General features: G+C 41.1%; 1 protein-coding gene across 5 annotated transcripts in view; it reads left to right on the top strand.

Moving 5' to 3' along the window:
* The window catches only part of RBMS1 (RNA binding motif single stranded interacting protein 1), a 143,020-nt gene that overhangs the window by 28,151 nt on the left and 90,556 nt on the right, over positions 1-24,313 (top strand). For 2 of the 5 annotated variants that reach the window (XM_064718173.1, XM_064718174.1), the window contains exon 1: positions 23,419-23,724. The exons of the other annotated variants lie outside the window; for them this stretch is intronic. In XM_064718173.1, the coding sequence (XP_064574243.1) occupies positions 23,662-23,724 (63 nt within the window). In that variant the 5' untranslated portion in view covers positions 23,419-23,661. Of the gene's footprint in view, positions 1-23,418; positions 23,725-24,313 lie in introns of those variants that run through there. 5 annotated transcript variants of the gene reach the window in all.

Genomic DNA, 24,313 nt, shown 5'->3' on the forward strand with positions numbered 1-24,313 from the left:
ATTAATGTCTTAATCCAAATTTAATCAAGTCCTTAACTGCTAAAAACCAAACCTTTTGAGATTTAATGTGAAAATCATGCCATGCTGTCTGTGGTGCAATAACTGAGGGTCCAGGCCAGATGTAGATCACTTTTTCCGTAACTGCCTTACCACCAAACTTTAAGATTTCGAAGGCAATAAGTAGGATCACATTCAGTGAAAAAAATTACAGAATTGTGCCATCAGGTAGGTTTTAAGGACATAAAGAGGCTGTGAATAATAGTAACAGACTGCTTCAGTACTCCTGGTGCCCAGGAATGATCCACTGCAGCTAACTTGGGAGCTATTGGTAATAGCTCCTAGTTATTTCCCATTTAGTCAAGCAAGTTTAAGGCTAAAGGACTTGTATGTTCTGGCCCTTGTCAGTGAGGTTGAGTATGGCAATGGATGAGCAAAAGATTTTATTGTGAAGGTGTTAAGACACTGAGTTCTTAACTGGATGCTGTGTTAGTGAACAGGCTTTTAAAAACCAATGCAGAAATGGGGAAAAACCTTTAAACTTTGCTGTCTTCTGTTTACGCTTGAGAATAGCTCCCTAAAATGGTTACAGATGTTCCACCATCTGTAAATGAAAAGTTTAATAATAATAATAATATGACTAAATAATAAATATGAATAGTAATAATAGTGTTGAGGAGCTTCATTATTTGTGCAGTGCTTCAAGAATGAAAAATGTTAAATTAATCCAATTAGTAATTAAAGTTTGTGCATGTAATAGAAAAATATGCCAAGTGACTTAGATTGGAAAGCAGTTAGTAAAAATTTAGCCTCTTTAGTCTGTTCTTTGTGGAAAGACGAAACCCAGGATTGTTATTTTGTACACTGTGAAAACTGAGTAAGAATTAATGGGTGTTTTATAATTCATTGACAACACACCACATTCATTAGCATGCATTTATGGAATTGTGATATTCCCCTGTATATATGTCATATATAAATATTAAAAACAACTTGTATCAAATAATATACTGATTATGTATACTGATAATGTAATGTATATATAAATAATATACTGTAATGTATTTTTATTTTTTAAAACATTCATGTGCTTATATATTTGAATGCTGCATACAACTTCTCTAAAGCACAACTTCTAGTTGCATGTTAAAATCTGACATTTCAAATACTCAGAAAACAAAGTGCTGTCTGACAGAGCAGACAACAGGCTTGCAAAACTTTGTACTTGAAAATAATGAATTCAGGAAATACCTTGTGCCTGACCCCAGCAACAATCTCTTCCTCCCTAAGAGTGATCTGTGTGCTCTGTGCTCCACAGAAATGGCAAACACACAGAAATGGCAAACACACAGGCTGGAGTGGGGGGGGACATGGAGAAAGAATTTGTAGATAATGCAATTGTCTCCTTTTTGTATAGATCCATGTCACCATTTTTGCTTACATGGGGCAAAGTTCTTTTCTTCTGTCAGGAAAGCTCTGCATTCTGCAACTGAAGGCACCATTTTATTCTCAAAGAAAAGGCAAATGCATCCTAAATCTGCCTTGGATAACAGCCACAGCAGGATAATTTTTTTAAATCAAATCTGTCTCTGCTATTCAGCCACCATTTTCAAATCAGTTTTGAATTATTTCCATAATTCTTCTCCCCTCTGACCTGACTTCTATGCTTTATGGCCAACTGAGCAGGGAATCTGTCCATAGATCTAGAGAGTCAGTGTTATTTCTAGGAATTTCGAAGAATGGGATACTGTGGAGATGTTTTATCTCTAGGATTGGTTTTATCTATTGATATACCTCTGAAAGTAGAAAAGCATAAATAAACATGTGTTTAAAAAACCCCAATGATTTGTGTTGGTGGACTCCCCTTCCACCTCCCTGCGAGGGTGGAACCAAGTATAGATGAGAACAAGGAATGTCCTTGTTGCTGCTTGCTGATCATCATGAGTTTTCTGTGTGTTCCTAACCAGGACAGACAGGGGCTGTTACTCTTCATTGCCTTGCCCCTCGTGGAAGTATTTATAGCAAAACAAAGTGGACATAAGGTGTCTGTTACCCAGACCCTTCGAATAAATCCAAATCAAATCTACAGTAGTCTTCTAATACTGGAATAAGTAATTACCCAGAGCATGGGGAATTCATGAGTCTGGTCCCACATCTTCCCCATCCCAGAGTACCTGCTTATCATTCACTTTCCAGTAATGGATAGCTTGGGTAGAATGCAAATAATCAAGACAAGAGTTTGTTCCAGTAATACTCAAGACAGTAGAAAGTCTAGCAGCAGGGCCACCTCCTAGAACATTACAGTCCCTAAACTGTCCTTTTAGTTAAAACACTTCTGTACTTCCAAATAAATAAATAAATCTCGACTCTGTGTTTGGAAGGATGGTACTGCAACTGTGTCATTCCCTATTACAGGTAAAGAAAGTTCTGATTTGCTTTCTTGTTGCAAGGCTGGCCTGTCAACACAATGTCTGGTTCTCTTGGCTAAACTAAAAATCTGACTTGGTCCAGATACATATATATTTTTGTCAGTCAGATGCTTAGATCAGATCTAGTCCCCATTATGAATGTTTGCAGGCTTCAGATGCAGACTTTTCTGTCTTGTGACTGCCTCCACGTTTCTGTTTTCCATATTTCATACAGCCATTATCTATTTAATAATATTTGGCCATTATGTATTTCATAATATTTGAAGTAGCCTGCCAGATCATTTCAGGAAGGTAGACAGAAAAATGTCACTTTTCCCTATGTGCCTGTCACATATTCTGTTGTCTCCCCTTACATATCCCAGTTAAAACCAGCAGTAATTAAACAATAATAAGATAACAAATCACTACTATATTTATTTCCTTGTATATTAGCTCTATAATATTTTTATTTCCTTGTGTATTATCTCTATAATATAATATTTTATATTTTAATATTTTAGATTCTTCTGTTTACTCAGCTCTGCAGTGCAAGGAATTTTTCCCTGTCCCACTTGAAGATGTGTCATGTCTGCCACGTTGATTACTGAGTCATTAAGACACTACAGTGAGGATTAGGTGACAGCAATCAGGGTGCTGTGCATTCTGCCATAATCACCGGAAGAGTAGTATTCACATACTTTATATGGTTCATGCCTGTTTTATGTGCTATTTTTAAATGCATATTTATGTGCTAAATTTTATGTGCAAAATTATATAGATATCAAGACCTAAGATCAGAAAAAGCATTGAAACATCATTCCACCTAGTGGCTCTCTTGACCCTGCCTAAACCAGTGCTTGTCCAACAACTATTGATTGCATGTTTCAGTAATATTTTGTTTAGTTGTTATTTCTTCATAGTAGGTCTTGTTTCTGAAGTACTGTAGGTATTCTACTCTCTCTGTTACGATCAAAAGCAGTATTGAGAAGAAGACCTAACTGAATTTCCTAAATGTTGTATGAGTCAACTATTTAAAAAAGAACTTGCATAAAGATCAATATTCCAAACAGGTAACATGAAACAGGGGCAAAACCATCCAACTGTTTGGATCATGTTCCAAGTGTACAAGCAGAATGCTTTGAAATTAATAATAATAACTAATATTGGATCAAATAAAAGGTCAAAGTACATAAAATCTTATTTTAATTCCAAGGGTAAAAAAAAAGTTGATAGAATATATGCACTAACAGGTTTTTCATAAATGTTCAAATAGGAATGGAGAACTAACAATAGATAAGGAACAACCAAAGCTCTAATATCACAGTATTAATGCCTCCTTTTTCATTGGTAGGTTCAAAATAGCTTTAAAGTATGATCCCAGGATTATCAGTGTGTATTCCACTGAGAGAGGAATGAATTCAAAGTGGAGGAATTATAAAGTGGCAGAAGCAGAATAGAACCTATATAGCTCTTGCATCCTATTGTGGTGTGTTAACCACTAGACCCCTTTACCAGGAGTGCCCTTTTTTGATAAGGCGTTCAAGGGGACAAACTCAAAACTATTATGTTTTACATTGGCTTTGGAAACATGGATATTTGTACTGTAACTCTTTTGTTGTAAGAACATAAGTTCAAAATTAGTGCACAGTTTGGAATCCAAGCAGTAGTGCACTGTAATAGTTGGGTAACTGATACACAATTAAAACTATAAAAGATGTTCCAAATATATTAGCAATGTGTTACTGAAGTTTTAAGCAAACAAGTAACAATATGGATTTCAGTGGATGCAGAAATAAAAGCATGTGTTGTCAAACTTCATATGAATAGACTCCTGTCTATTATCACAAATAGGGGCTTTTTACTGCTCAAATGTAGGTCTCAAGCTTTTGTGCAAAGTGGGCTTCTCTTCCTTTCCTTTCTTGTAGGAACTGTATTTCCTAAGGAAAAATGTTAAATAGGCAAAGACGAAACTTGTGGTGGTGTTCTTAGTTCAAGGCAAAACACATCTCTTCTGCACAAACCACACTTTGGCAAGGGGCTGTAGATTGTTTTGAATGGATGAAAATTAACTGACAAATGCATCCCAGGACTGTACCCTTCTCTTTGTACCCACAGCTTTTTGAGCTGATGCCCAAGAGCTGCTTCATTCCTGCAAACTGTGTGGAACCCTAGAGCCATAGTACGGAGAAGCATAGGGGGCCTTCCAGTTAGGTTCATGTGGAGCTCACTCTGCCCCCACTGGATTCAGAGGTAAAACATCTGATGGTTTAAGCAAAACCAGAATCTATTCCTTATTACTGCACATCAGCAGGGAAGCCTCATCAGGGTTGGAAAAAGGGTTTTTGTGATACACATTCCACTTGTGCATGTGGACGTGTATCTGCCTTTCAGACTGAGCATATATATAGAAAATATTTTAGACGGAGTTTTGACTTCTATGCTATTTCTGAAGTGCGTTATGAACCGGTGAGTTTATATAAATACTGCGTAACAGTGATAGCCTCCAAACTTCAAGGTTGCTTTATATATTGCGGTGACTCAGGGAGGCTGTTGGCAACGGAGCGGCAGTTCTGCAGCACTGGGGCTGTGGGCGGGCGGTAGAGTCTTCTAAATGCATCACACACAAACTTTCCGAAAAAGTCAAAACGCGATTCCCTAATTAAATACAGTTTTATTCCTCCTGCCGCGGGGTTTTGGGGCTCCCTCTAGCGGGGAATTTTAGCGTTAGGAGCTTTTCTTAGGGGCTTGTTCTGCTCGGCAACTTCCAGAGCTGAAAGACAAGATGGCTGCGAGCGCCTCCGGAGCTGGAGCTCCTGCCGCGCTCCGCGCCGGGCTGTTGCCGTGAAGTTAAGAGAAAAGTTAACATCCGCTATGCCCAAACGCCACGGCTCTGGCAGGGCTCGCTCTTTGGGATCGACCGCTGCCTTTGCTTCAGCCAGCGCTGTTTGCCGGCCGCGCCGAGCCCCGGCAGCCGGGGGTGTTTCCCGCCGCGGTCGGCAGCGCCGGCACGGCCGCTGAGGGGAGGCGCGGCCCGAGCCCGCCCCGGGGCCTGTGGGCCGCGCCCCGCGCTCGCCGGCCCGCGGCGGGGAGGCTGAGGCCGCCTCTTAACTACGGGTTTTAAAAGTCTTGAGTCCTATGATAATGAAATCCGTTTATTATTAAAATGGGAAGCGTTTTAGACACCTCGTTTACTCGCGATTGCTTCACAGGAAATATTTTGTTGTAGAAAAGACAAGATTTTTTTTTTCACTTTCCCCCCGTTTTTTTAGTATGTTTTACTTCCCGGTTCTCTTGTCTCAAAGCAGGCGAGTCAGAGATGAAAATGGATTACTACTGAGCATTTATACCAGTCTTAAATTTTAGTTTCCTTTGTACTTTTTTTTTTTTTGAGACTATGTTAATACTGTTTTTAATTATGCGTTTGGTGCTTATTTGACCAGATAGTGCCCTGCTCAAGCTCGCATTGCACGAAGAGTGTGTGCTTGTCATCCGAGATGTGTGTAAAACACCCGCGGAGTTCCTGCAAGGAGAAATGGTCGGCTGGGCTGCTGAATGCTGAATCCAGCAGTTATCTTAGCTGCAAAAGTAATTAAATTTGATTATTTTTCTTCTTATTATACTGGCACAAAATGAGAGTGGGAAAACATCACTGAAACAATTAAAACTGGCAGCAAAAAATAAGAGGGTTTTTTTTTTTCCTTCCCATACCTCCAGCATAGTTACATTTATAACTGAGTATGTCTCTTGTGGTCTCGATTACATCCTGTGTTTTTAGCTGGCAGCATTTCCTCTGCAGAGGCCCTGTTCTGTATGCCAGCATACATTTCTGTGTATATTAAAAGAACAGAATCAAGATGAAATAGTAAATGAAACTAAATCCCCCCACTCCCCAAAAAGTGAGGGTTTGATACTAATGTTTGGCACAAAATAAAAAGAGGTATATCTACCGTCATGTTTCTTTTTGTAAAAGCAGGGAGTCTTCTAGCTTTGTGTTGTCAAAGAAGATGGAGCAATTAGTTTAAGTCATCAAATGTGTTCCACAGACCTCTCCCATTCTTTAGTATTTAAATATTTGAAGACTGTATTTTTTCAGTAGTGTTTTCTGAAAATGGAGCTTGGCAGCAAGTCCTCACCTACAGAAACATCTCTTTTCAGTTTGCATTGAAGCATTTTTGGAACAGTGAGCTCTGCTAACAGCTGTATTCAATCTTGAGTAAAATCACTTCCTGAAAAAAGTGAAATTAAACTTAATATACAAGCTTGCTTGGAATATAATACCATGGAGTTAGGGAACTTTGTGATTATGAAACTGAATCCTTTCACCCTGCTGAGGTAATTTCTTGTAAATTGTACACTATGGAAATCTTTAATCAATGTCAATGTTTTTAAAGCTAAAATTCATATTATTCAAATGTGCTTTTTATTTCCCCTCACACAGAGGGTTTGGTGGGTTTGCTTGTTTCATGTTTTAAAAAGAATTTTCTGCTGTGGTTGTGTGAGATAGGAGAAGAGATAGGGCACATAAAATGGCACTGTTACCTGCCCTAAGTGTTTGGCTCTATAAGTCAGGTCATGAAAATCATAAGACTGATCAAAAAAGAGAAAGCTACATCTCATTCTATTAAAAAAAAATTACAAAATCAGTCTGTTCTTCAGTTTAATACTGCAGTGTTACACAGAAGAGGTGGGAGATGTTTTGTATTTTTTAATGCATTTAAGATGAAATATGAGATTCTTTATATATTTATGCTGTGATTCAAAGGTGGAATCTGAGCTCACCTGCGTATTGGTGAGCATCACTCTTGTGGTATAGACTGAAACCATGGAATAATGCTCAGCTCACAGCCAGACTTAGGCCCTTGAGACTGAACCCAACCTTTTGGAGACTGCACTGCTCAAGGCACAGGAACTTAAAGAGGCAAAACAGAACCAAAAGTATCCATGAACTGAAGCAGTGTGTTAGAGTTGTTGACACAAGTGTATTGTTCATAAGACTTCATGATCCAGGGCCTTAAAACAAGACCAAAAAGACAAGTCACCAAACCCAAATTGCTCAAATGTTTTTAATTAGAGGAATGGAATGTTTGAATCCTTATAGGGGCTGAGCAGCTGAGTCTGTCATTGGGGCACTCCAGTAAAACCCTGCCCTAACTGGTGCCTAATTCTGTGGGTACCTAAGGACCAAAACATGCTCTGTGTGTGTTTCTTCATTCAGTAGTTTGGAAATGGAATATAAGGGAAAAGATTCAAATGTGGTTTTCTTATATTTGGGATGAATGCCATAGCCACAGGCTACAGAGTCTATTCCTCTTCTTCCTTCCTAGCATTATTGCATTATTTTATATAAATCTGTGGCCATATTGATAGCAGAAATTGAGAGAGGTACATTCCTGAGTGCTCAAGAGAGCAGGCACTAGAATGGGGTCTGAGTGCTGGCTCCAGGTTGAATTTGGGGCTCCTGTTTCCGTGGGATTTTCCAAATGTTTGTTTCTTCTGCAGCTCCTTGCATGTATGGTTTTCTTCAGAAGCATGTGTGGCTTCTCTTCCCTTTCCCTTTACTCATGGCTTGAGTAACCTGAGGGCCTGCCTTGGAGCAGGAAATTCCAGGGGGAGGAACGCCACCTCCTATGTGTTACAATAGCCAAGTGACTGACAAAGTGCCATTTACTTCTCAGGCTGTCAGCTTTAAAGAGAAACCCTCCTGTCAGCAGAGTTTTGCTTTAAAATCAGTTTTCACTTCCTAATTTACCAGGATGCAGCAGGAAAAAGAGTAGTTTACAAAATATTGTAAAATCTTATCTAGTGTGAATGTGGTGGGGTTCTGTTACTGTTTTATATGCTATTTCACCTTATTGTTGGATTATCCGAATTCTTCTGTGAAAAATATAGGTATAAATTGCAATCCAATTATTTGTACAAAAAATACTCATTGGAAGTTTTAATTTAATGCAAATAAAAATAATTGCTATCACCCCAACCGAGTTCAGTCATAGTGCTTAAGGAACCAGAGGCTGTTCCTTAGGGCTTTGGTTGCCTTATGGTTGGAGCACCATATTTGAGTTGGATTTCTTGTAAAATGTAGAATGCATCCTCATCTGCTGGTGGTAAAGCCCTCTTGGGGACAGAATTGATTTTTTTGTTAGCATGGTTGCTCTTTATTTTATCCAAATTCATGTAACTAAAATTAAAATTTGGACCACCCCAACCATTTCTTTTCGTTTTGCCGCCAACAAAGGAGCATTTTTTTCATTCCTGGTCCAAATTGTTAAGATGCCCCTGAGGACCTTTGTTTACAGTGTCTTCTCATTCTTTTTTTTTCCTTGACATTCTCCCCTCCTTCCAGCAGTGAGATACTAATTAAAGAGAGGACACAGTGACCCTGGGTTGTTTAGAAGTCACAGGGGAGTGGTGGTGGCACAATGACAAAACCATCCCTGCAGGAAGTAATCAGGCTGGAGACCCAGGACAATACTCACTTCCATCACCTGAAAAACCCCTTCAATTTGGAGATCCATCCCAGAAGCAGATTTATTTTCCCTTTAATAAAGTATCTTCATTACAAACAAAGCCTCCATATCTCTGTGTGTCAGTCTGTTTAACTGAGTTATTATACAAGTACTGGTTTTCTTAAACAATTACTGAAAAATATTTCTCTTAACAGTTTGTAAAGTAAAAGCAGTATTAAGAATAGCATGTTAGAATGCACCATCACATTTATGTTTAATTTCAAGGAAAAAGCAGTTGGTTATCTTTATATCACCCAGCAGGATTATGGTCTTATCTAGTATATAGGATTTTGCAATTTTATGATGGCTATTATTACTTAATTACTAGCTCATTGAGACTTGCGGTGTTTTACGAGCACCTAGCACCAGAGAAATCCAGGATTCATTCCCCACTGGGTTTTGTAAACTGGAGCAAAAAGTCACTTTGGATTGACACCTGTGAAAACAAGATTTCTGTTTACCCAGAGCACTCAGCCGCAGGGCATTTGCAGCGTTAGGTGAAGGGCCCTGCAGAGCTCTGCTGGCAGGAATGTTAGTGCAGCCAGTCAGAGAAATCAGCAGGCCCTAGGCCTCGCCCTCAGTCGTCAGCGTTATCTGTACTCTCTTATCTTGTACCGTAAAAGAATCCAGCTGATTTCAGTAGCTCTCCACTTGGGCTGGCCTGCACAAATCAGATTGCAGCATTGAAGTTAGCAACATGATACCCATCATTCCATTACAGGGGAAAAAAATCCCACTGTCTGCGGGCTGGATCAGACTGCAGACAACATGCTCTTTAAAATGCATAATTAAGGGATTTTTTTATTTTTATCCTTATGGAGTTTTGTTTTCCCAATTAGGAACAAAATTATCTAGGAGAAACATTTAGAAGAGTCCTGTGTGAGGCAGAGAGCACCATTGTGTCCTATTCCACAGCCTGCACAAATCAGTGTCTTAAAAATAGTCTTTTAACTGAGGTTTTGTCTGTTTGATTTTTTAACTTAAGTATTCTTGGAGGTATGGTGCTACCTGGAATAATTACAAGTTTTTAATGTGCCCATTTCACTGAGCATCAATCTCTGCAATAACACTTATCAATTAAATACTGTTTCTTTAGCCCAATTTAAAGTTTTAAGGTAATCCAAGTATGGTAGACATGGATCCATTGGGGCTGTCGGTTCCACATACCTAACATGCCTTTCTTTCACTTTTGAATTAAGCGGCGTAAAAACTGTAAGGAAAAAAAGAAAGAAAAAGGCAGTATATATGTATTTACAATTATTTTGCAATATCTTTGATTGTACCAGTCAAAACCATCCTGATCACATAAAAGGTTTTCTCTAAGAATATCTATATTCTAGATAGTAGGCACTAGAATTTTGATAGCATTTGTTCTGTAAACTCTTTTTTCCTTCTTACTTTTTAATGACCTATTGATGCCTCAAAAACTGAAGTACTGCCTGTTTAGATTAGCTCATGGCCTTGCATCTTCAGGAAGGCACTGTGCCCCAAGACCTAAACCATCCTGGAAAACAGATTATGTCTCTCCCTGCAGTGACTCCGTGACCCCTCGCACCTACCTGCGTGTGAGCTGGCTGTGTAACTAGAGACCCACAAAGTTATTACTGTGTCTGGGCAGCAGGAAGAGCTGAGAGTATCCAATTCTATCAAAACGTAACTCTGTGACCAGATGGGTGCCTGGCAGGACTGTGTGGCTGTGCAGGTGTGGTCCAGGCTGGGTAGGAGCACACAGCAGCTGCATTGCTGCTGAGGCAGGGTGCAGAGTGCAGGGCTCACACTGTGGGGGCAGAGTGGTACCTGGAGCTCCTCGCAGCTTCCTGCGCTGGTGCCCCGTTTGCTGAATGCCAGCAGTGTCACAGCCCTGAGCCAGGCGGGGTTCCTGGCGCTGCTCACGGAGCACACTCGGTGTCGCTGATGCAGCAGGCACTGCCCTGGGTAGAGCAGGGCTGACCAGCATCCTGCCAGGTGTTGGCTTTTGGCTGTCTGGGCATTTGTGGGAGGCAAAGACAGGCATGAATGTAGTGACTGCCCACAGGAAAGAGCCTGCTTAAAATGAGAACATTGGCCTTTTGGGTACCACTGGGGACTGCAAGGTTGGAGTAGAAGGGAGGCAAAAAGGGGCTGAAAAGTGCGTCCATTTGGATAATCTGTTTCAGAGCAGGAGACATGTTTGAGACAACTATAAGGCACAGCTATTGCTGGACTAAAGTTGTCACCTTTCAAAAACTTGGGGAAAAGATGACATACAGTTTGGTTTTTAAGTAACCTTTACCAAGGAGAGCCCATTTGTGCCAAGTTTTCACTGCATTGTATCATGAAGCTCGTGCACTTTGATCCAGCACAGAGTTTACTTGAACTTCATTTAACATCTCAGAGAATTACAGCATCATTGATTCCAACCAAAACGTGCCAGCCAGTGTTCTTGACATTGCTGTTGCTTATTGCACTGCCCATTTGACTGGATTGTTATTGTTCAGATTCCTTTCTGGTTTTGTAATGGCTGCATTTCACATTAAAGTTCAATGGTTTAATTAAGGAAATGACTGAATAGGAAGTTACTGTTACCATGATTTCAGCTGTTGAAGAAAGATTTGCCCTGCACGTGAGGAAATTTGTGAACCTAAGCTTTTTGTTAAATGTGCAACATCTCCACATTGTTTTTTAAACCACTGATATTCATATTAATAAATCACACCATTTTCCTTCTCTTTGTGGAGGCTGGTTAGTTTGTTTCAAAGCATGTAGTGTACCACAGCATCTTTCACTGAAGCATGGTTTTAAACAAGAGAGTATTTCGTTTGCAAGTTTCTTTGAGATTTGAAGACAAAACTAAGGACATTCTGTGTTTGCAAATGTCTCTCAAAATGAGAACATTTTATGTGCACCTACGTAAACCCCCGAGTAACTGCTTGCTTTCAGTTTTGAGGCTGGTCAGGACTCTGCAGTCAGACTGCATCTTGATGCTGCTGTTCCCTCGGCAGTTGGGTGGGATTTAGAAGTTCTGCCTCTTTTCCCAGGTCTAGCCAATCCTGTTGTGTTAAGATGCTCTCTGCATCAGTACATTAGGAAAACATATATATGAATATCTACAGATTTAAACTGTATCAGTTTTCTTTTCCGCTGCATAGCACACCCACATAAAGCAGTTGATTCAGCCCCACTAAGGAGTGTGGCAATGTCTGCTTTGAAGGGTGGAACAAGTGACTGGCATGGATGTGGAGAGGGAATGCTATGGCAGAGAGAGACAGCTCTTAAATCAGGTCTGCTACAAATGAAATCTCAGTGAAGAAAAGGAGATCACATCTGTTCAAGTAGTCCCAAGTCCCCATTCTGCCAAATGGTGTTTATTGGTTTGATCAGCTACCAGATAATTGCAGTGGTACAGTAAATAGTAAGCACTATCTGTCTTAGGAAGCCTGGAGTTTCTCAGAGGCAGGGTTTCCTCTCCCCCCCCCCCATATGTTTACTTTATAGTTTACAGTTCATGAAAGAAGCAAGAAGAAGGAGAAGTCCAGCCCAAACTGAGATCTGTAGGTAGATACCATAAAATAATTTCCATTGTAGGGTGAACTGCAGGCAGTCGACAGTGCCAGTCAAGAAGTAGCTGTGGTTAATGAGAGGCACGTTGCCTGGCTGGTTTAGCATTTCAACAAATGAGTTCTAGCAAAGTTTTGATTCAACTTAAATTTTATCAGCCAAACATAATAGGAAATTAGTATTTAGACAATTTTAAGCATTTCAACCAACTGTAGTTGAGGAATCTGAAGTATAGATTATAAGAGGATGTACTATTTTAAATGGCAATGTTATGGTAATACATTCTAGAATTAACCTTTTAGTTAATTTAAGACTGCCTTTTGTTTTGTTAAAAAATTAAAGGTCGTCTACAGTGGTGACATTTTAAAGACCTAACCTGATTTTTTTAAGTGGAAATAAACAGATTGTTTCTGTATCCTACGAAGACATTAGTAAAAACTGCAGCAAGGAAGCCCAACGTGAGTTGTTATTTGTGATGCTGCTTAGGCTGATTTGTGGCCAGGTATTACATATTTTGATACAAAATGTATAATTACTTATTTTGATACAAAATATATAATATTATTGGGGTTTTTTAAACTAAGATGCAAACTGGGCTTTATTTTGCACTTTAAGTCATTTTTATTTCCAAGACTCAGCTTCTCCTATTTTTTCTTTTTTATTCTGTGAGAATGAAGAAAGAAAAATCTGGTTAAATCTGCTGGTGAAACTAAGGCTTAGCCCACTGAATATAGTCACCAAGGGATTAATGCAGCTCTCTTGTCCTTTTTTTCACTCTGGCTTAGATCCTGCAAAATCATGTGCCCACATGATTTACACCCATGAACTGTCATACTGTATGTCATCGCTAGGAAAAAAAGGTTTATTCTATCTCAAGTTACTAAATACTGAATCAGATTTTAAAAAGTCAAAGACCTCATAGTGTCAGAAAAAGTTAGGAGTTGGTTACTAGTGGCAGGAGCGGTTGAAGTTGGTATTAAAATATAAGGATTTTTCTTTACTCATACCTCCTATCGTTACATTTGTAGTTGATTTCAGAGCACTCCTTTTTCTCTGAGTAATGTAATTTCCATACATGCACACACAGAAGTTAATGGTGTGCTTACACAGTCTGAGGCACTGTTGGGAACAACCCTTCTGTGGAATGAAGTAGCAACTTTAGTGGAAATATAATGAACAAGGGGATTAAAATGGAAGCATTTAGGCATATTTAGATTTCAACTTCCATGTCTTTTAAGTGATGTCTGTAATTCTGATGAAAATTCTTCTTGAGTTGTGAAACAGTGGGCTCTACTCAGAAAACAATCTAAAATTCCTTGGATGCAAAATGTATTTTTTCACTTAGTGCAGAATGTGATTTATATAACATCTCAGCTGACATGATCTGACATGTTTTTATGAATTCCTTTGCAAGGCAAAAGTGCCTCTAGTTGCAATTTATAGTAATGAGACTGTCTGCTGTAGAGTAACTGATTACAATGAAGGTATAAGAAGCAGGCATGTTTGCCTTTCCAACTCATTACCCTTTCCTTGCTTCTCGAGTACCTAAACCGTGTTCTGAAGCAGTGCTATCTGTGGGTCTCCAAAAGCATTCTGTTTGTCCAAACACATTTTTGTGTACTTCACCAAATATAGTCAGATGGTATTTTGGAGTTCAGCTAATTGGGTTGAATACTATATCTAACAGATAAATTTGAAAAATACAACAAAGCTCTGTCTGTAAACAGATTATATAAACAAAAATTTACATGAAAACTTCTCCATGATCTTTAGAATAGTGAATGGTAAATTGTGTCTTAGGGTCAAAAGCAATATTATGATAGTGTCCAGTTGTCTTTATTATGTACTTATGGATTATACTGGGGGACAAGTGGATCAGGTCCTGAAGTGGGAAGTTGTTTACTTGTGGTTTTGATGGATAAATAGCAAAAGCCTGGTGTGTATGCATGAACATATATTCACAGATTCATGTTAAAATACCGTTGAGAAAATTATCCAAATTTAAGTCCTGCTAGAGGAAGATCATCTTATTTCCTCCTAGTAAGTACTCATAGAAGGTTCCCATAGCCATTTGCTGAAATAATTTTTGTCTTAGAGCCCCATTCAGCAAACGCAGCTGGGAGTTTTGCTCTTCTGAGAAATGAGTGTAGCAAGCTGTACTTGCAAGCACGGAAACATTGTGAAGATCTGGCCCCTGGGGAGCTTAGCGCAAAATTCTTTTTGAACATCCCAGAATGGAGAAAATCCTGACTATGCAGAGCCTGTGACAGAAGCTGCAATAGTGGAAGATAGGGGGAGGAGTTGCCAAGGCGGTGAAGAACTTCAAAGAACACTGGAACTAGGGGCGAAAGTTCAGCCTAATCTTGTGTTATCTGAACTCGCTCACCCACCTCTCTTGCAGTGCATCTGCATAACACGTCTGGGTCTGGTTGTTGCAATGACTTCGCTTTTCTGGAATATGACTGAAAATGTATTGTTAAAAAAATTATTGTCATTTGGTTGAAAATGTTTCAAGTAAAATTCCATGAGGGAGGCCTAGACTGAGCGAAGCCACCCAGCGTGCTCCCAGGAGGGACACACACCTTCCCTTCCCCCAGCTGTGTGCTCCTGCACTTCACTTGTGAGGGTTTTGTTAGACACCTCAGTGACCCAACTCAACTCCCTGCCATGGCAGAAAGAAAAGCTGCTGGGTTAGTGACTTGAACCTTTTGCTTACTTGAACCAGTAAGCAAAAGGAAGAGTGGATTAAGCAAAGGACTCATAACCACGAAGCTACAGCAGGAGGGAGGAAAGGAATAGAAGCTATCTTCCTTTTCAGCATCTCTAAGCATTAATTATATTGAGGAATAACTCAGTAAATCACAGAAGTGCAATGTAAGTGCTTTCATTCTGGGTGAAATCTGGGACTTGCTGGTAAATCTATTGATTAGACCAGGATTTCATTTCAGGTTTTATCTTTGATTTATGTGCATTGATATTCGTGAGCAGACCTTTGAAATATGGTTGTGCAGTATCTGATAAATACTTTGAATCCAACTCAAGAGAATGTGTTGAAAACAACTCTAAGAATCTATTTACCTAAATAAATGTAAAACTTAATTATGATGCAATAAAATATTTTCCCACCATGATTTGTGCTGCTGCCAGCCCATGACACTTAGTATGGAACATTAGTAAATAAGTCTGTGAGTTACTCCCTGAAATAAATTGTCCTAGCCATCTTGATTAATTTACTGATTACTGAACATAAATATTCAGATCATATCTGAATTTAAATTACAGAAACTCAAATGCTGACGGTGAAGACACAGACTTGGGGTAGCAATGCAGTTGGTTGCTAGTTTAGCTGAGAGCAGAAGTGGCAGAAGCCCCCTGTTTGCTGCTGATGGATAGACAGTGTGTCAGAAGATGGCTCTGGTGTTCAGCTCCTGCTTTTCACTTGTCTGTGGTACATCAGCAACACCGTACACCTTCAGGATCCTGTAGCCCTTAGGGGAAGGGCTGCATCAGCAGGAGCTGCACCCTTGTTTCACCTCTGAGGGTGGCCTCTGCAGGTTACTGGACTGTGGGGAAACTTCCAATGCCAGTGCTGGGTGCCTCCATGGTGGAGGTCTTTCATTGCCATAACCATGAGCCAGATGACCTTTATGAGCACTGAATTTACATGGGAGGAAGAATTTTCTTGTTTTAAGATGTATCTGTTGATCATTTGGTTCTGTGCTATATTGATGTTGTGGAGGTGCTGCAGATGTAGCAAGTACACAATTTCAAAATTCAGAGGGTTGGAGCATGTACTTCTAGAGGAAAAATACAATTTGCATCTTCTTTGGCATACCAAAATACATAATGCCTTTCAGAAATGTAAGCTATTCCAGGTACTTCAGGAACGATTCTATCAAGTTTTATGTGGATATTTTTATTTTAAAGATATTGAAAATGAGATAAGATTAAGGGTCATTATTGAACATTTGCTTAACTTCTGACACATGACTTTGTTTCTTCACTTTATACTCTAAATTAGGTCATTACAATCAGATTGTGCATTATAAACAAACATATTTGTGTTTATATGTAATTATAAAACAAACACAGAGGGTAAAGGCTGTAATTTTGAAACAGATAAAATTTATATGCCCTTTTGGAATCTGTATGTAAATTAGTTTCTCACACTCCAGCCGAGATCATGTAAATGGACCCCAGAGAGCTGGTACAGTGCTGATGGTGTACTCAGGAGAGTTGGAGCACTGTAAAGACATTTGCAGGTCAGAAATGAGGTTAATTGACAGGAAAGTGTGTGAGGACAGGAACAATTTGCACAGTGCTTGTCAGTGGGCAGAGCTGTCAGTTCTTCACTTGGCTACTAGTATTTGTCGAACAAACACGACAGGACTTCATTTCAGGAAAAGGAAAAAAAACCAAGAAGAGTCATTTTAGGACAACAACTTTGGAAAGAGTGGTGTTTTGTGGTTTTGTTCCAAGGTACCCACATGCATGCAGCCACCGTACGCAGTCCCCAGTCTGGCTCGTCGCTGCTGCTGGTGAGGCTGCTGCCTGCAGCAGGGCTTTGCAGAGCAGGACCTGCTCTGGCTTTTCCTCGGGTATTCTTCAGGCCTGACTTTGCACTAGTGATGACAACTCCATCTTCTTGATCTATCATGTCATACATGACTTTCTCTGTCCTCTTCCTTTTTTTCCATGTGTGTTAGGATTCCTGCCTGCTCCTTATTGCATTAGTACCAAATTTGCTTACAATGCAAATAGTGCCTGTTTCATTCATGAATTCAGAATGTATGTCCCTATTTATAGATGTGCAAAGACCAGGCAAGAGGCTGATTTTTTTTTCTATAGCTGTAGCGCACTGATAAATCTGAAGCTTTTTCTTGGCCTTAGATACCAAAAAACAGCACACAAAGGAAAAAAATTATGTCTGGCTGATTTGTGGTCACACCTTCCACTCTAACCATTGTGCAGTGATTTATCTTTTCATTGGCATTAACTGTTCTCAATCTTCAAACAAATTTTAATTGTAGGAGTCTTTTAATTTCTTTCTTATTTCTAAAATTCTCATGAAATAGTAACCATTCAAGCCTGGTCAATATGGTGAATAATGTCATCCAAGAAAACCCAGCACACCAAAATTGAATGTACTGTGGCTAGAAAAAGCATGTTTTTCTGGTTAAAAACCAGAATATATGACCTGCTTTGGAACCTCACAACGTGAAGTTTAAGAAAAAAATTGTGTATTTCCAGATTTTGCTTCTTTTATTAATACATGTATTAAAATGTAAATAAATAAATATATAAAATCAAATAGCTGCATGAAGTCATTGTTTCCTAGAAAATACTTAGCAAATAGTTTTGCTTTCTTCTTCTATTGTTCCATAAATTTATTCTGCACAAATTATAAAAATGCACTGTCAAAAAAGCATGTCAAAACAGTAAGCTATTCTTAGTAGTCTCTTTTAAAAATAAATATTATCCAATATAATGTTGGTGAAACTTCTACATAGTTAATAATAAAGCAGGAAAAGCAATATGCTTTGTCATTTTGGACAGACTTTATTATTTTATTCTATAATATATTCGGCAGCTGTTTATACACTTTGACTGCTTTATAGTTTCAAACAAGTGTCTGGCAACATTATCAGGCCAATGGCAGAAATGACATCTTTAAGAGTCATTTCAGTTCATTCCACAAATGAGGATTGGATTTTGTCTTGTGTTTTCTTTACTGATTATGAGCAGCCTCCTTAAATTTCTCTTACATAGTAATCCTTTACAGTAATTATGTTTCATACTTGTGCTTCCCAGAATATACATGGTATATTTAGGAAAGGCATTTGTTTGACAGTGGAAATGCTTCCATAAAGTATCTTGTTGTGTCTTTCAAATAATAAATAGTGCTTTCCATAATATAAAATGCTGGCATGGCATTAGCAGGAGATTGTGTTGCTCACTATGTTCATTTTCTTAATACCAGTCATCAGTGAAGGAATGGCAACAATTATGTATAATTGTGCAATTTATATTTAGTGTCTTTCCAAGAACATTTAAGGAAGCATGGAAGGAATGAACAGCAAGCCAAAATGAATAGGAGTCAAAGCATATCACTGGAGGTACAACCCCAGTGGCTGCAGCGGATGCATTCTGTGAGCACTGCAGGGAGCACAGGACTGCTCTTTTTTCACAGTGAGCTGTTGGATTTAAGGGAAAAACCTCTGCAGTATAGGTGATGGGAAAATCAAAGACAGGTTGGAGGACTCCCAGAGAGAATGAGCTGATGCGTTCAGATTAAAAAGAAAATGTTACAGTGATTGTGCACACATATTTTATAATGAGTGACTATTTTTTTTTGTATTCTAGTGTAGAGTACAAGTAATTTGGTATTTTGGTACCAGTATTTGAAATGGTACTGCTGGAAAAGATTATTTGTTTTCCCTTTTCAGATCGTCATGGGGATTTTTTTCTTATTGTTGAATATATTAATGTGAGTATTTTGAAGACTGCATTCTTAAACAACAGCTTCTCATTGTGTATGCAATGCCTCACTCTTAGTAGATCATATACTTCTGCAGAAGTCATTGTTTCATAATAATTTTTGTTTTCTAATATAAAGGAAAATTTACAGAAGATTTTATATATTAAGTATTTGGCATGTTCACAACATTACTATGTCCCATTTCTACAGACTTCTCCTCATCCTCCCTTAGCTAGATACAGATTTCTTTTATTACCTGCATACTGGGAATGCTTAAATAAAAACAATTAACTATGAGATAACTTATCTCTGAAGGAGCTTCCCGTGTAATGAAGTTTACTGTGTTCCTTTGGTTGTTAGAAATTCTTTTCATGCTTTAAGTTCTAATAGATTAATTAAGGCCAAAATTTAAAAATCTTCTGTTTGATACTCAGCTTCATGTATTCCTTTATTAACACTTTACAGGAAATGCTTAATATCTCTCAAAGTTCAGCCCTGCATTCTGCTTCCTTAGCTTGCATACAGTATTTAAAAGTATTTTTGCATTGTTGTGGCTCAGCTTCCTGCCTACTCTGGTTTTTATCTTTCTCCATATGACCATGTGCGATGAGAGGATGGATGCTCAGGGAACTGAACAGTGTGGCAACAGTCTCCTCAGTACCCTCAGGGTGGGGAAATGAGGTGCCCACAGTCACCTTTCCACAGTGGGTCTTCTGAAGGCCCTGAAGTGGTCAGGAGAGCAGAGTTGTAAGGAAATTCAGGACATCCAGTCTGGACTCACAGGGGTTTGCAATAGACTGTAAGTTTCCCATTTAAAGCAGATCCAGGGCTGAGAGACCATCTGCCCTGCAGAGGCACTGAATGCCCTCAGGGGAAATAGCTACTTTGGTTGAATTTTGAGATAAGTAAGGGGAGCCATGAATTTGATTTAGAACAGAAATGGTAAAGGAGCAGCTTAAATGCGTAGAACTGTTTTTAAAATTATGGCTTAGTTTTGCCAGTCTACTGTTTGTTAAGATTGATAAGCATTACTGGAAAGATTCTGTCTCCAGGTTTTTAGACAAGCCTTTCTTTCTGTATTTATAACCATCTCTCTGCAAACCTACAAGCAAACTAACAAAACACAACATGTAAATTGCTACATTGTATTTCTGAAATGCATCAAAGCTGCTTGTAAGTTTACCCTTTTTTCCTGAATAAGCAACTCTGGGTAACTTAAAGAAGCTCTGAATGATTTGTAGAGGAGGCACTCTTAGACCCTGTGGTCACCTTTTTCCCTCAGGGTCAAAAGGAATTGCTCATTTATAACTGCAAGCAGCAATACACTGGCTACCTGCAAGTCTGCTCACACCTGTTGTATGCAGTTAATAACAAAGTCCTTGAAAATATGATTTTTATGATTATATTTGCATACGTTTTACAGATTAGGCATCTCAGTTTTGGCATTGCTAAGCCAGTAAGACTGAGACTGTTCTTTGCAAACAAGGCATGCTTCTTGCATTTCAGAAAATATGTAGGAAAACTGTAGTCAGTACTTGAACTGATATATCACTGCACAAGGACTGAAAAGTCCAGGCACTTATCTGGATCTTTATAAACATAATCTCAAGTAGAGGTTTTACAGAGAAATAATTTTGCCTATGTTCAGGAGTAAGAACAAAGCAGCTTTTCCATATGAGCATGGCTTCAGATTGGAAGGGACCTCAGGGGATCTCTAGTACAACCTCAGCATAAAGCAAAATGATCAGGTCAGGTTGCTTTGGGCTGTGTGTATTCTGGTCTCGGAAATGCTCAAGAAGGGTGAGTGCACAGCCTCTTGGAGCAATGTCTGTCTGTCCTGATGTCGAGTCAGAAACTTGCTTGTTTCAATTTAGCTTTGCTGTCCCTTTCTCTCCAGACACACTGCTGTAAGGAGTCTGGCTCTGTGTTCTTGATAGCATTGTCAAATCTATTGGAAGGCAGCTATTTCCCTGTTTGAGACCAAAATGGAGACAGATTAATCAAGCCTTTTAAAAACAACAGATAATGTTGATAGACTCATTAGCACTTAGAAAATTATATCAAGTTTTCTTCCCAGAAAATTCTGTAATGAGTTTTTCCTTAACAAAAATAAATAATCAGATGCTGTTAGATTGTGATCTAGTAGATCATATTTGTTGTTATGTGTTTTCCTAATATGTTAGGAAAGAGAGTACTAGTAACTGAGAGAAATGGGCCACATACTGAATCTAAGAGAGGGAAATCATGTCCAAATCACAGGAAGCCTTGGGACATGTGACAGCAGAGCGAGCAAGACGGCAGCATTTCAGATACTGCTTTGGAATATTCTTGAGAGCCTTCCCTGGTATGACAGTGACTGACACCCAATCGAGCATATAGTGTTTACATCCCTGCAGCCTCTTCCTTGGGGGTGGGGCAGGAAGAGAAGAGGGAAGGAAGCAAGGCATGATTGATGGCTTTTGAAAAGCTTTTCCCTGCGAGGGGAAGGTGTGGTCACTATACACATCTCCAGCTAACAAAGCCCTCCTGTAGGTCGAGCAGACTTAAGCTTTGTCACCCCTTTGGGGTGACTGCAACACTGTCCAGAAAATATTTTTCTTGTTTTTCAGTTGGGAATAGAAATCTGAGCAGGAGAAGTAGCCTGTCACTGTTCCAGTTTGTACTGCTTTAAGACAGTTCTCCAGCACTGAGTCTGATTGTGACATCTGTGACCAAGGGTTCTGAAATAAGTCAGATTGGAGCACAGATCGACTGCTGTGTGTGCCACATCTCAGGAAGGCATGAGCACACAGCTACACTTCTGTCAAATTAAGCCACAGGTACACGAACATATTAAGCCAATATAATCCAGTACTGCTGCCAAAACAAGCCCTCCTATCCACCCTCTTGCCCCTGCCTATTTTTGCTCTCTGCTACCTCCTCCATTACACTGGCACAAGCCGCAGCACAGCCACATGCGGAACCCTACAAAGGAAATAATCTGGAAAAAAATTAAACTGATCAGAGAGAAAAAATAGGTTTCATCCAGAATCAGTTGCTAAACTGTTGCTTTTGCAGCATTGATGCCAACTGATGTTGCTGTGAAGCAGGCATGAGGCCTTAACCAGGCCAGGGAGTCTGAATTTACCCTAGCATTAAGCCTCTGGCATTAGCTTTATGCCAGCAGTGGGAATACGACTGTTCGTGATCCAACATGAAGTTGGGGTAGTACAGACAGACAGTGCCTGACTTGACATAAAGTCTGCTGGTACAAACTTATTCCATCAAATAATTTCCAGTGCCAGTGATCACCATGTGGCTGCAGTGCTTTTCATCCAGTAAGAGTACACCTTAAACTTGTGTTATCAAATTGAGACCAAATGGAATGAGATCCATTTTAGGACTTGAAACACAGAAAAAAGGGAAGTTATGCAGAATGTAGTTCTGCCAAGTGTTGGTGCTTTCTTGTTGTTAGCTGTATTCAGATGGGCTCTGATCTGTTGTAAAAATATATTAGGATACCAAAATACTTAGAGATTATTTCTAGGGAAGTCAGTAATTGAAGATTATATGTTTTTGTAAGTACTAGCATTTTCAGATGTTATTTGGCTTTTCAGTAATGAACTATCTGCCAATTTTCTGTTTCTTCCCAGCTGTTTCCTATGGCCATGTTGGGGTGTATGGGATCGGGGCCACCGTATTGTCAGAAAGAGGAAGAGAAACCAAAAGGTGCCTGATGATGCATGTCCGTGGCAAAGTTCTTCTACAGTGTCACTGATCAGTCGGTGGCCTGACAGAGCTATAGCTCTGGACTTTCTTAGAAACTAGATTGTCAACATCACTGGGTAATGTAAATATAGTAATGTTAACAGTGCAGAGTACCAGGAGGGAAGTTGGGAACTCCTTGCCTCCGTACGTCCCTGTCTTGGAGCCTAAGAACTGTAACGTTTCCTAGGCCTAAATTTCGTGAAGAAACTGAAGAATTTCCCTTCACTTCCCAAATGCAGCCTTGAGGCACCGGAGAGGGCTGTGACCGGATGTTCCTCCCCCCTCCCCATCCCTAGTCAAGAAAAACTTAGGAGAGTTGGAGGGCGCAGTGTTTGTCGCCTCGGCGCGGCCAGCCCCGCGGTGTGGGGGTGCACGGGGCGCGGCTGTCTGTCCGCGCTCAGCCGGGGCTCCGCGGGATGTCCCGCTCCGGCCGCTCGGGGGTCGGGACCCCGCCGGGCGCGCCCCGCGGCGGAATGCGCGGCACGCGGGCCCGCCGCCCCCCCTCGCCCCTCTCAGGCGCAACCATTGCTCGGCGCGGGGGGGTCCGCGCCCGCCGCCCCGCTCCGCGCCTCCCCTGGCGCCGCGCCCCGCTCCGCGCCCCCCTCCCCGCGCAGGACGGGGCGGGGCGCGAGCACCGCGCCCGCTCCGCGCTTCCCCGCCGCGCTCGGCGCTCCCCCGCCCTCTCCCTCCCCCTGCTGGGCGGTGGTTGAGGCCGGCGGGAGGTGGGGCCGGGCTGGGCCGGGCCGGGCTGGGGCAGCCGGCGGCGGTCAGCGGGGGCCCGTGCATGGCAGCCTGGGCGGCCGCCGCGGGATAGGGTCGACGCGAAGCGGGGTCGGGCAGGGCGGGGGCCGAGCGAAGGGTTCGAGGAGCCGCAGCCGGAGGAGAAGGCACGGAGGCGGAGAGCTCCCTGCAGCCCCGCCGCGCCGCAGCCCGGCGGCCGCCAAAGTTGCTCCCCATCCCGAGGGGGAGCGGGGGATCAGGCGGGGCGATGATCTTCCCCAGCAGCAACAGCAGCGCGGCGGGCGGCGGTCGGACCCCCTATCGGAAGCAGGTAAGGGAGGGGGTGTGCGGGTTTGTGGCACCCCCGCGTCCCCCCCCGCGGCCCCGAGGTACTGGGGGAGGAGTGGGGAGAGGAGTGGCGGCTGGCGTGAGTTGCGGCTTGCAGCCTGCTCGCTTCGCGAGAGCTGGTATTGAGAAAAGAAACTCTCTTCTCCTTTTTAATGCTTTTAACCTCTCTGAAGAGCCGCGCCGTGACCTTGGCGAGTGCCGGGGCGGCCGCAGCCGGGTCACCTTCGCGGGGCGTGCGGGGCGGTGCGGGGCGGCCCCGCCGGGCTCGGCAACAGGTTAGAAAGGAGCCGGTGTCGCAACAGCGAAACTTGGGGCTGGATGTTTTTCACTCGGCGTGAAATGAGCGAGGGGATCCGGGCACATTTTTTCTTTCAAACAACGCTCCAGAAAACCTCCGCCGCCCTTCGGGTGCGCCCCAGCTCCCCCCGAGAGGGGCACGGGGGGGAGCCTGTGACATTTTACGGGCAGAGTGATCTCTCTGATAAGCTCGGAGCACTCGCATCTATGGAGCTGTACTGAAAGAGGTATTTCTTTGTTTGTTTGTTTAATCGCAGGAAATAAAATATTTGAAA

Source organism: Zonotrichia leucophrys, chromosome 7, assembly GCF_028769735.1.
Source record: "Zonotrichia leucophrys gambelii isolate GWCS_2022_RI chromosome 7, RI_Zleu_2.0, whole genome shotgun sequence".
Classification (NCBI taxonomy): Eukaryota; Metazoa; Chordata; class Aves; order Passeriformes; family Passerellidae; genus Zonotrichia; species Zonotrichia leucophrys.